The 13655-nt window shown below is 42.5% G+C and overlaps 1 protein-coding gene across 1 annotated transcript; it reads left to right on the forward strand.

Moving 5' to 3' along the window:
- Positions 9639-11107, forward strand: LOC8064811 (bisdemethoxycurcumin synthase). Its single transcript, XM_002449565.2, has 2 exons — positions 9639-9873; positions 9968-11107. The coding sequence occupies exons 1-2, from the start codon at positions 9675-9677 to the stop codon at positions 10981-10983; spliced, it is 1215 nt and encodes a 404-aa protein (XP_002449610.1). The 5' UTR covers positions 9639-9674; the 3' UTR covers positions 10984-11107.

The following is a 13655-nucleotide window of genomic DNA, read 5'->3' on the forward strand; positions in this document are numbered from 1 at the left end:
TCAAGCCACTGCAGCTGCATTGGGTCGAGGGAGGTCATGTCCGCTAGCATTATTTCTTTATCCTCCTTCATCAAGTCTGCTTCAACTTTTTTTGGTCATTTGACAATTGCTTCTTCACAAGCTCAAGCAAAGCCTTATCTACCTCAAGCAAAGCCTTTTGTATCTCAATTGAAGCCACGTAACCTCTCCTCTCTTGTCTTCTCTCTTTCCCTATCAAAAGCCTCCTTCTTCTCCCACATCTTGTCCAAAGCTTCAATACAAGCGTCACCGCCTCCCCGCCTAAGAGCTTCTTTTGACTTCTTTTGACCCATTGGCCTCTTTCGTTCTTCCGAACCTGGAGCTGCTATCTCTTGCGCCTTTTCATTGTTGTTGGCTACTACATTGTTTGGCGTGGAGTTGTTGTTAGTCTTCTGTTTCTGTTTTGTCTTGGCTTGTTTTCGCAGCTCAGACAGTTCATTCCTCTTTGTCTTCCACTTGTCTTCATCCTTCAACCTGTTCCAACAATGTAGAAGAGTAAATGACTTCTTGTCCTTGTCTACTCCTGTGTACATCTCAGATGCTTTAGTAATCTGCACAAGTAAAAAAATAATGTTTACATCTTCAAAGATGGACCAAATTTTGAAAAATAAATAAGATAAGTAACTAAGAAAACAAACCATGTCTTGGATAGTTAGTCCACTTTGATTCCTACCCTCAATTGCCTCATAGCATCAACAAAACTTGTTAACGTCCTTCTGAATAGTGAGCCACCTATGCATAATGGAACTCTCTATCCGAACAACTATAGTTGTCTTGTTTGTGTCAAAGAAATCATGAATTCTACTCCAAAATGATAAACGAGTTTGACTAGCCCCGTGAATCGAATCTTTACTAATATTCAACCAAGTTGATCATATAACTATATCTTCATCATTATCAAACTTTTTGTCCTATGTGATGCACCCTTTGCACCACGACGGCGAGCAACAACTTCAGTTGCCTGCACTTCCACAACATCATCTTCAACTTTGGAAGAATGATCATTAGTACTTTGCTGAGTGCCTTGCGTCACCGGAAAGGTCAAGTCATCCAAGCCAGGAACATGAGCACCATTTGATGTGAGTATGCCTGTATAGAATCCGAGATCTTCCACTCGACTGAATCTACAAACAAAGAATGACAAATCCTTAGTTTGATTTGCAGGCATCCCCTCCTCCAAACCAGCATCTGCTCCCCATGGCTATCCCCTTCTCCAAAGCACAGCTGGCCATCCCCTCTCCACGACATCCCCTCCTCCAAACTAGCATCTGGTCCCCATGGCCATCCCCTCCTCCAAACCACAGCCGACCATCCCCTTTCCATGACCATCCCGACTCCAAACCAGCGCCATCTGCTCCCCCGCAACCCGTCATCCCATCCCCAAACCCGCCCATCTCCATGTCGGCCATCTCCTCCCCACAGCATGCAGCCATGTCCTCCCCGAACCCGCCCATCCCCAAGCCGGCCATCTCCTCCCCACAGCCTGCAGCCATCTCCTCCCCAAACCTAGCCAACAATGGATACAAATAGAGATGGCTGAACAAAAGGAAGAGGGGATCCATGAAGTTCCAGGCCGGTGATGAAGTTGCAGACGCACGCAAGCCTCGACTCTCCGCGGGAAAAGACAACGGCGGACAGAAAATCACGCGCGAGGGAAACCGCGACACTAGAGGAAATGCAAAGTCTATCCACGCGTGCATAAATGCAAAAAAGGAAGAGAATTTGTCAAGTTGCTATAAATGCCAAGCCCAATTGCCAAACTGTTGGATAGGAGATTTTAAGAGTTTTGGTAAAAACAATAATGCCAAACCTATTTGCAAAACTGTTGGAGTTACTCTAAATGCTTTATTCGTAGGGGCGGCTGGCCAACCGCCCTTATAAATCCATTCGTAGGGGCGGCTGAATATTAAGCCGCCCTTATAAATTATTTCCAAAAGTGCATTGTTAGACTTTAAAATATGTCAAAAAAATAGAAACAAAAATTAATGTTAAGAAGGGCACCCCAGTGGTGAGTGCCCCTTTGAACCAGCAACCTCGCCCTCATATGTTACACCCAATACCACTCCACCCTATTGGTAGACGCGTCTACAAACCATTTTGTTTCCTCATAAACCATGCTAAATTGAGTGTAAATTGACATTTAAGGCCCTAAACAAATTTGAATAAAAACTTGTCAACTACAAAGTTTCATAACTTGCTGAGATCTATAACTTCTATTGAGGTAGTTTCTCGATTTGAGGTCGTTTACAAAATTTGAATTTAAAATTTAAAAAATTCAAACATAGTTTTGTATGACAAGATGATTTCAAATCAAAAAGTTGTCAACTATAAAGTATCATAACTTTTTGAGATCTACAACTTTCATTTAGGTAGTTTCTTGATCCAAGCTTGTTTACAAAATTTGAATTTCAAATTTAAAAAAATTCAAACCTAGTTTTGCATGACAAGATGTTTTCAAATAAAAAAGTTGTCAACTATAAAGTTTCAAATTTTAGAATTTAAATATTCAAACATAGTTTTGCATGACGAGATGACCTCAAATCAAAAGTTACCAACTATAGTATTTCATAACTTCTCAAGATTTACCATTTTTATTTTGATCATTTGTTTTTCTGACATAGTGGTAGTAACATTGTTCATAAACCTTACATATCTTATATATCTCTCTTGTAGTTTCATAAACACTACAAGAGAGATGAAGGATTTGTGAATAATGTTACTTTTACTTTGTCATATGAAAAATGACCAAAACAAAAAATATACGTCTTGATGAGTTATACAACTTTTATGTTCATGACTTCTTTAGCTAAAATCATTTGATATTTCAAAATGTTTCATGAACAATTTGAAATTAAATTTCAAACAACAATTTGAAGCACCAAATGAATTCAAATTGAAAAGTTGTAAACATCAAAGCTTCTGTAACACCCTAAAAAATTGTTCCCTTGGAAATAGAGCTAAAATGATTTATTTATGTATTTTTGTGCTCATGAAACATAGGAAAATAATATTTTTCATTAAAATAAAACTTATCATAGAATTTAGCAACATGTTTATGCATTCAAGCTGGAGCATATTTTAGTTTGAGCTGAGTGCTTTTGGTTTGAAGTTATTTGCATTCAAAATTCTATTTAGAAAAAGGCTTTGGAAAAGAAATCAGAAACAAAAAAAGGGATAGAAGTCGCCCTTCGTGGAAACAGGCCTAGAGGCCTGGCCTCCCTCTCCTCGCAGCCCAACTCCGTCGGCTCTCCTGCCCAGCTCAGCGCCCCTCTTGCTCGGCCCAACCAGCAAGCACCGGCCCAAGCCGCGCGCGCCCCGCCCCATTCTTTCCCCGCTGCCCACTCTTTTCTCTCGGCCCGTTGGCCAGCTTTCGCAAAAGGCCCAGGACCAAGACAGGGCCTGACCTCGCCCTTCCCCTCTCTACCACCTGTGAACATGCCATTTTGGCCCAGACCCGAGCAGGCGCCGTGCGTTCCCCTCTCCTCCTTTTCTCTCTGTCAACTCGGCCCCACACGTCAGTCGCATCTCCTTCTCCTGCTAGAATCAAGCTCGCGTTGGACTCTCCTGGGAGGAAATTCGATCCCAGGAACTTGGGATTCTTTGCCTTATACGCTCAACCAACCCCTCCTACAAGGCCGTGACCTTCTCCTGTGTCTCCGTTTCCATCTACACGCTCGGGAGCTGCTCCAATCTACCAGTGTGGCCGAATTGCATCTCACCGAAGAGCCGGTCATCGCCGCCGCCGTGGAACTCTCCCTCTGCTGTCGTGCTGACGAGTTGGAGTTGAGGCCGACCTTCGCAACGTGGTGACGAAGCTCCTGAGTCCCTCTCTTTACCCTCTACCGGTCCCTATCCTTCCCTAATTGTTGCCAAACTCTTGCAGAAGCCACCGCCCGCCATCTCTCAACGCCGGACCTCTCCGAGCCATCCCCGATTGTGAAGAGTCCCTGAGTGAGTTCGCCTTGAGTCCCTCTTGCTTCCAGTGTTTTTCCAATTGAAAAGCATAGACTAAATCATCAGATTTGCGAACTCCGGTGAGGTGGGCTGGACCCCGGCCATGGCGCCACAGGCCGGAGCTACTATAGCCGGCCGACACTCTCTCTCCCTCTCCGTGGATCGATTCTCAGCCTCTAGATCTAAAATCAACGGCCACAATTAGAAGATACCCCTTCGAGGTAAAATTTGTTAAAGAGTCTCTGGAATTTTTAGGAATCAAACCCGCAGTCCTTTACGCCTTCAGAAAGTATGTTTTGTTGTTTTGAAAACGTAAACTGTCTCACGTCATTTCAAAAATACGTTTTCAGCAAATTACAAGTTTGCCACTGATTTTCTTTTGCTCATCAAATCTTCGTTTTAACTCCGATTGGACCCGTTCAAATTGCGTTAGATTCGTAATAACAAGATCTACATGTTAGAAACCTTGGCTCACCAGTTTGAAACTTTTTAATTTCATGACCCTATTCAATTAATTTCTTTTCTATAGGAAATCTTAGAAAATTCATATCTTCTTCGTTTTAGCTCCGCTTTTCGTGATCTTTACGTCCGTGTGATCGTAGCACTGAGTAGAATCATTTTATAAACTTTTCTTACTGTTTTTATATGGTTGGTGTACTGTTCTAATTATAGCCTTGTTTGCTTCGTATATGTTGTCTCTGATTGTTTGTGTGTTGATGATCGATGATCGAAAATAGACGGGGAGCAGTACTTTGTTGATCAAGATCAGAGCTTTGGCAACAAGAAAGATCAGCAAGAGCAATTGGATTAAGACAAGTATAGCATTTGGGTTTCATTTCTGTGACCATGATCCTGTAGCTAGATTAATGTTAAGTAATGAACGATAAAAATGACTTTTTAGCAACTTGATGATTTGTCTGTACGTGATCACCCGAGACAACAGTGCAACCATGAGGGCTATAATGGCTCTGGCTTTAGCTCAGTATGAAGATCTTTTTTAGCTTATTAGCGGGTTACTCGAAAGGGCGCTAGAGGGGCTTGCTGTTTTGGGTATAGTGTGTCCTCTGTCTTTATGTGTGTAAACTGCGAGTTATTGTGCCATTGGGAGGGGGCTTTATATCTACGCGCCCGGGAAACCTTGCGGCCCTTACATGTTAGACGAGCTTTTGAAAGGCTTTATAGTGATCTCTGCCGACCTTCCTTGATAGTGGGTTAAGAGGTCAATGGGCCTCGGGCGAAAGGGTAAATCATGACTCATGGGTAAAGATGTACAACCTCCGCAGAGTGTTAAAACTGGTATACTAGCCATGCTCACGGTCAAGAGCGGCCTTTGGGACATCTACATTAAGGGTGATGATTCTTGTGTGTTAATATGCTTATTATTTTTTGTTTAGTGCTCTATATTATTTAGGTCACATTGATCATGAGATTGTGGGATCTATACAATCTAGTTGCTATACTTGTGGAGTTCGACATGGACTCACTCTTGCTATTTCCCCCATACTTCAGGAGGAGTGTTAGGCTTGTGATCAACCAGTTAGTTGGATCCTGTAGAGAGAAGTTAATACTTGAAGTTTGGAATTGATTATCCGCTATTGCTATCAAAGGTTATCTCTTTTATACTAAGTACGTTATATAACTTATGCATTGTCTTTTGATATTACCCCTTATTTGTAGCTATATGTGATATTTGGCTTCTAAAACTCACATATGGTGCGCATATATGATTCTATTCTTAAAATCGGGTATTAAAATCGGGTATTACAGCTTCATAACTTTTCGAGATCTACAACTTTTGTTTTAGTCATTTCTCCATCTGAGGCCGTTTTATAAATTTGATTTTTAGTACCTAATTTTTAATATTGTTCTTTTATTTGTAGGGGTGTAGGGGCTGCTCGTAGGGGTGGTTCATAAAAAAAAAAGCCCCTCTATTTGTTGGGGCGGCTGCTACAGTGGGTCCTAAAACACTCACTGTAGGGGCTATTAGTGATAGGACCGCCTCCACAAATAAAAGTTGGTGTTCCTACAAATTGTTTTTCATGTATAGTGTTTATCCTTTAGAAGATGTTTCGGCTCAGCGTGGAAATAGAGGAACGGCAGCTTTTACTTTATCACATAAGAGATGTACAACATCAGGAGGGGCCAGATACAATCAGATGGGGGCTAGAGAAGAAAGGGAATTTCACAACAGCCTCGTTATACAAAGAGTTAACTTTTCCAGGGGTGGTCAACAAGGAAGTGATGAGCTTATGGAAGGCGAAAATACCGATGAAGTGTAAGTTTTTTCTTTGGTTCTTTTATTCAGACTGCCTCCCTTTTGCAGAGCAACATGTCATGAGAAACTGGCCTGGGGATGAACATTGCAAAGTGTGTGGGCAAATAGAGACTACTCAACTCATCCTTTTTGGGTGCTTTTTGGCAAATTACTGCTGGTGGACATACCACGATGCTTTAAGTTGGGCAATAACTCCCATGAACCTTCAACAGTTTCTAACTTTTAGTAAGGGTAGTAGACGAGAGATCCCTAATTCAAGGATGATTTTCATGTTAGCATGTATCTGTTGGGGTATTCGGTTAATTCACAATGATTATGTTTTTAATAATAGAGTTGTATCTTGTCCTAACGTGGTGGTGCATCAGTCACTTATCTTCATGCACTTATCTTCATGCAGACATGGAGCATACTTCTTAAGGCGAAACAAAAATATTGGGCTGTGAACATGCTGGAAAAATTGTCAACACATTTGTAATGAAGCGGCCTAGGCTAGTGTTGTAGTGCTTTCTCTAATAAAGCTTTTGAGTGCCTTTGTGTTGGGGCTAGTTTCTCTCAGTTTTCTGTTTTTTTTTGTCACTTTGGAAGAAACCTATTGGGAGTTGAATGGATAGTGCTTCATGCACGTTTAAAAGAACCTAATGTCTATATAGCTGGTTTCCCCAGCAAAACATATTGCTTTCTATAACCAATGGTCTTTGGTCTAAAAAATATATATGTTGAGCGATACTTGAAAAGCAGTGAAGGCTATAGATATGCCCAAAGGTGCATGGAGGGTATATATGTAAGTTCATCACATCATTGTTATAACGATAATTAAAGTTTCTCGACATTTTGATTCGTTGGATCAATTAGTGTTGTGACACTTTTTTAGACAAAAGGTTTTCCTGCTGTATTTCAATGAAACAAAGCATGCAAAATGTTATGGTTTAGTACAACAACGTATTCGAGGCCCGTCCCTCAACATTTTATAGGTCTAGACTAAGAAAACTTGTATCACTATTTGACCTGAGTGTAAAGTTTTTGAAGGAGCTTGACTATAAAACGTTATAGTATCTTCCAAGTTCAGCAGCATCCCACTGCCATCTGATCCTCTTGTAGCTTTGGAGGCCACCCCAGATGTTTTCGATAAGCCACCACCTTAGCCCTTATAAGGTAGGCACCTAAGCATCTCTAACTTGTTATTTTGCAGTTTGCATAAATGTGCCTAAACTCTAAGTATATGCATTGCTATATGTTACTATATGACTAGAATTCCTATGCTTGCTTAATTGTGCTTTCATCCTTGTGATTGATCCAATACCTTGTAATATTTGCTTGTTTACCTTTGTATCGTATAATCAATGTTTGATTTTCTTAAACAGTAGAGGTCCAGGTGGCGTGATAGGTTTCTCATCTCTCGCACAGTTAGGGCATGTTTGTACACTAGCTAAGCAACATATATTCAAGATATCATCTAAAACTTGAGCAAGATGATGAAAATGAATCGAGGGCTAGTGATAGGGTTAGACCATAGCAAGACCCGTGAGGTCTTAAATGGCGTAGGAGTGTAGGACCATATATCCATGATAGCAATACATGAACATACTTTACCAATTGTCATATATGGGTTTGGCAAGTCAAGTACTTCGTTGCAACCAGCTTTCCGCGTGAGTTGTGGCATGGGGTAGGTAGAATAAGCAAGTGTCTCGGCCCTTAGTCTTTGGAAAGGTTGAAATTTTGATGTATCCCTTGTGTCCAATTAATGTGTAACCCGTGCAAAGTTTCAAAATTTATACCTATAAGTTCTATGCTTCTAGATATGATCTAGTGACGGGAAAGAAATCATGCATGGAACATCGAGCTCCAATTGCTAATTGGTTATATTTGCTTAACCATGCTATGTTTGACCCTAGTAACACATAGAAGCAAATGCAATGTGCGCATTCATGCATGTAGTCCTTGACTATGCTATGTAAGTTGTGAGACTTGGGTGGTATATGACACATTATGCGTACAATATGTTAATCCATTTAAGTTTGTTGTTATGGTTATCTCATGAATGTATTGTGTTACCGGTTGTGTTTTGTTTACCACATGTCTAATGAAGAGGTATGTCGTGGACACGATGCACGATGTTAAGCCAATAGGGGTTGCGAATGGGCACAAATGGCGAACCTCCCCAACCACCGCAACCACGGCAAGGGTTCATGATAGTGCAGCAAATGCTGGCAGAGATGAAGAATCTCACTGCCATCATCAGAGAGGATGCTTGAGTTGATGAGCGTAATCCTCAAGATTCACCTTTGAAATATTCCAATTTGCCTTCCACAAAAATAATCTGGCTAATTTCTTTTTGTTTGTTTAAATATTTTTTGCATTATTTAGATAATTTCTTTTGGTTAATTTGATCTGGATCCAATGATCATAAAAATCGAGTGTTGCATGAACAAAAAACATTTGATTTTTATTTATGTTATGAATCGAGTGTTTAGATGTCATTCACCGCTCCGGTGTCACGTGCCGCTAAAATACCCGAGCGGTGAGGAGATAGGTTCTTCTTTTATGCTTTCCTAGATTAATTAAGTAGTTAACTAAAAAAATTCAAAAAATCAGTGGGTCAGATTTGTAAGTAATTATCTAATGCCATAACATTATGTCCATCAGCCACTTGGTGCTCTTCCAAAATTCATTTTCGGTTGGAAAAGTGTTCTCGTGCTTTCCACCAGATGACTCAAGAATCACGTGAAGTGTACATTAAAAAGTACAATGGAAGTTGCCATATAAGCTGGCCGTTACCACACAAGCATGCATTCTTTTCACATGAATGCACACAATTACAATTAATTGATCAACGTTAACATCTTTCTCTGTGCCTCCCCCTAGTACGAAAAGTTCTACGCCTGTAAAAATAATTTAAAATTAAATTTTTTAGGCTTTTCAAATGACCTCGTTTGAAAAAACTGTCAAAATAAGAGTTGTAGATTTCGAAAAGTTGTGAAACTTTGTAGTTAATAATATTTTTATTTGAGATCATCTTTTCGTCGAAAACTATGTTTAAATTTATCAAATTTGAAATTCAAATTTTGTATATGACCTCGGATGGAGAAACTACCAATATAAGAGTTGTAGATCTTGAAAAGTTATAAAACTTTGTAGTTGACAACTTTTCCATTTGAATCCGTTTAGAGCCTCAAATAGTCAATGTATGCTTGGTTTAGGATAATATGTGGGGAACCAAACTCTAATATAGACACAACTGAGTGATCGATGGAGTGGTAAAAAAGTCTACAGCCGAGAGCGAGGTCTCGGATTTGAATGCACCGGCTGGTTAGCGCGTGGTTTTACCCAAAAAATGCGGTTCTCATGTACTTCTATATATAAATAGAGGTCAAGTCACCGTACATATGGAGCTACTACACGCCCAGCTGCTTTATGTCAGGCAAAAGACATGGGCAGCAGTCCCCATTTGGCCACTGTGTTGCATGACATCCACCAGAGACAGCGAGCAGATGGCCCCGCGGCCATGCTGGGCATCGGCACGGCAAACCCGACGAACTGCGTGCTACAAGACCAGTTCGCCGACTGGTTCTTTCACGTCACCAAGAGCGACCACCTCGCCGAGAGCACGGCCAAGATGAAGAAGATTTGTGAGAACTTGCGGTTCAGTTTCATTAATGGAGTGAAAGAACGACGAGGAAATTGTTTCACCTAATCACACCAATATTCTCGCTTCGCACACAGGTGAAAGATCAGGAATCAAGAAGCGTTATTTCTACCACACCGAGGAGATCATCGGCGCCCACCCAGAGTTGATCGACCGCGTGCTGCCATCGCTCACAACGAGGTTAAGTATCATCGCCGACGCTGCACCCAAGCTTGCCGCGGAGGCAGCATCAAGAGCGATCGCGGACTGGGGCCGTCCCGCGGCCGACATCACGCACCTCGTCGTCGCCACCAACTCCGGCGCCAACGAACCTGGCGCCGACGTGCGCCTAGCGGGGTTGCTTGGCCTCCGCCCGACCGTGCGCCGCACCCTGCTCTACCTGCACGGCTGCTCGGCTGGTCTCGCCGCGCTGCGCATGGCGAAGGACATCGCGGAGAATAACCGCGGCGCCCGCGTGCTCGTGGCCTGCACTCAGGCCAAGATCCTTTGGTTCTGCCCCCCGAACGACGCCCACCTCGATCTCATGGTCGCCATGACCATGCTCGCCGACGGTGCTGGCGCTGTCGTCGTCGGCGCCGACGACCCGGCAAACCACATCGAGCGCCCCATCTTCCACATGGTATCTGCCTCGCAGACAACACTGCCGGGCACTGAACAAGCAGTGGTAGATAATCTACGAGAGAACGGCCTCGTCGACAGTCACTTGTCCGTCGAGGTGCCCAGGCTTCTCCGAGGCAGCATAAGCAAGTGCTTAGCTGACTCCATGGCACCACTAGGCCTCTTGACCGCGAGCGACAAAGGCTGGAACGGGTTCTTCTGGGCGCTGCACCCAGGCGGCCGTGCGATCTTGGATAGCTACGAAGCCGCTCTCGGTCTGGAGCCGGGGAAGCTTGCGGCCAGCCGGCACGTGCTAAGTGAGTACGGCAACATGATGGGCACGGCGATCATCTTTGTTCTCGACGAGATACGCCGCCGCCGCCGCCGGCACGATGATGGGAAGGATTGCCAGTGGGGTGTCATGTCGGGGCTCGGCCCTGGACTCACAATCGAGACAATTGTGTTGCATGCCACCGGCAGCCAGGACGAAAACTAATGCCTCCGGGTCTTATTTAAAGACTGTGCGACATGATTGATATATATATATATATATGTGCCCGGAGGTGCATGACGGGTGTATATGTAAGTTTATCACATCATTTTTACAATGATAAATAAAATTTCAGGACATTTTTGGATCCCTTGGATCAACTTGTGCTGTGATACTCTTTTAGACAAAAGTTTCCCGCGCTTTATTTCAAAGAAACAAAGCATACAGAATGATGCGGTTTAACACAACGTATTTGAGGCCTGTCCGTCAACATTTTCGAAAACTTGTATCATTATTTGAACCGAGTGTAAAGTTTCTAAAGCAGCTTGACCATAAGACGTTATAGTATCTTATAAGGCCTTGTTTAGATACACCCAAAAACCCAAAACTTTACAAGATTCCTCATCACATCGAATCTTGCGGCACATGCATGGAGCATTAAATATAGATAAAAATAAAAACTAATTACACAGTTTGTCTGTAAATCGCGAGACGAATCTTTTAAACCTAGTTACTCCTTGATTGGACAATGTTTGTCAAATAAAAACGAAAGTGCTACAATGTCAAAATCCAAAAAGATTTTGGATCTAAACAAGCCCTAAGTTCAGCTGCATCCCACTGCCATCTGATCTTCCTGTAGCTTTGAAGTCCGACCCAGATGTTCTCGATAAGCCACCACCTGAACCCTTATAAGGTAGGCACCAAAGCATCTCTAACTTGTTTTGCAGTTCGCATATAATGTGTCTAAAGGTTAAGTTCATGCATTGCTATGTTACTACATGACTAGAGTTCCTATGTTTGACTAATTGAGCTTCCATCCTTGTGATTGATCCAATACCTTGTAATATTTCCTTGTTTACCTTTGTATCGTATAATCCATGTTTGATTTGCTTAAACAGTAGAAGTCAAGATGATGATGGGTTTCTCATCTCTCGCATGAGGCATGTTTGTCCACTAGCTAAGCAACATATATTGGAGATATCATATAAAACTTAACCAAGATGATGAGAAATCGAGGGCTAGTGACAGGGTTGGACCAAGGTAAGATGGTTGAGGTCTTAAATGGTGTAGCTCGCTGGACCGGGTTAAGGAACATGTATCCATGGTAGCAATACATGAACAAACTTGTATAAATCAAGTGTCATATATGGCTTTGGCAATCCAAGTACTTTGTTGCGATCAACTTTCCCCATTGGTTTGGCATGAGGTGTGGTGCGAGGTAGGTAGAATAATTAAGCTAGTACCATGGCCTCCCGGTCAAACCGTTCATGGGCATCCTTGGACAGACTCTGGAAAGTTTGAAATTTTGATGTATTCCTTATGTCGAATGAATGTATTCAAAACTTATGTTGTTTCCATAAAAGACTTCCACTTGTGTACTATGTGGTGTAGGCGTATGACTAAATTTGCAACAAACTTGTTGTAAGCCTAATTTGGTACTTCTCATATGATGTGAACATGTTGTTTGTTGTGATGAGCCTTTCCATCCTCGTGTTCATGGATGGAGGTTAGTTTAGTATGACACTTGTTATTGTTACTTAACTCTTGTCTATCTTAGAACCATTCATATCCTTTCTTTGCATAAGTTTTATAATTAAAAGTTTTAAATTGCCTTGTCTTACATGGATTGATTGATGTGCCCCCACCCAGAGCGATGTCCTCTCTGTGACCAACATGAGGAGAATATACATCATCTGCTCATTGGCTGTGTGTTCTCAAGACAGTTTTGGTTCTCCCTACTGTCACATTTCGGAGTTACTACTCTTGCACCACAGCCCTCTGATCAGTCCTTTCAGGACTGGTGGAGAAAGGTCGATGAGGCCAGTAGCGGGGAGGTGAGGAAGGGGCTGAACTCTTTGGTAATTCTGGGAGCCTGGATCTTATGGCGACACAGAAATGACTGTGTTTTCATGGTTCTGCCCCTAATGTTAATGTGGCTCTTAGTCTTGCAAGAGATGAACCCTATTGTTGGAGTTCTGCAGGAGCTAAGGGGCTCTCCATGCTTTCGGCTGGAGGCTTAGTATGATAGAAACCTGGTCGTCCTGTTGGTAGTTTCCGGTGATTTTATCCTTGTGCTCTAGTGGGTGGGTTTGAGTGGGTTTGAGTAGGCTCTCGGAGCCTTTGTAAGACTATATCCTCTTATTTTAATATAATGATACGCAGCTCTCCTGCGTGTTCGAGAAAAAAAATGTGGGTCTACTAGTGATGGCCACATGGGGCAGATGCGAAAGGCTTTATGGCATTACTTTAACTTCTGCTATCGGCCAGATTATGTTGTTTATGCTTGAGAAGTTAGCCATGGACTGGTGGATTACATGGCTTGGGTTCCACTAACTAGTTGAAAGCCCGAGTTTGGTTTTGAATAATTGATGAAACTCAAAAGTGCTAACCTCTATGCTAAATATGTGTAGATTAGATGAGGTTCACTACAGGAAAACAGGACTTCGCCAAGTGCCTGGGGCACTTGGCGAAGACCACTTTACACTTGGCGAAGGCTTCGCCAAGTGCCGCACTCAGCGAAGAGCACTTGGCGAAGATCTTGTCGGTGAAGAGCTCTTCGCCGAGTGCCAAATTTCGGCACTTGGCGAAGAAATGTTTTATTTTTTTAAAAAAATATTCTTCGCCAAGTGCCGAAATTTGGCACTCGGCGAAGAGCTCTTCACCGACAAGATCTTCGC

Source organism: Sorghum bicolor, chromosome 5, assembly GCF_000003195.3.
Source record: "Sorghum bicolor cultivar BTx623 chromosome 5, Sorghum_bicolor_NCBIv3, whole genome shotgun sequence".
NCBI lineage: Eukaryota > Viridiplantae > Streptophyta > Magnoliopsida > Poales > Poaceae > Sorghum > Sorghum bicolor.

Excerpts from the sequence above, each read along its gene's own strand:
- LOC8064811 (XM_002449565.2), top strand. The coding sequence starts at position 9,675 with ATGGGCAGCAGTCCCCATTTGGCCACTGTGTTGCATGACATCCACCAG. Across the intron at positions 9,874-9,967 it reads GGCCAAGATGAAGAAGATTT|GTGAAAGATCAGGAATCAAG; the intron begins GTGAGAACTTGC and ends CTTCGCACACAG.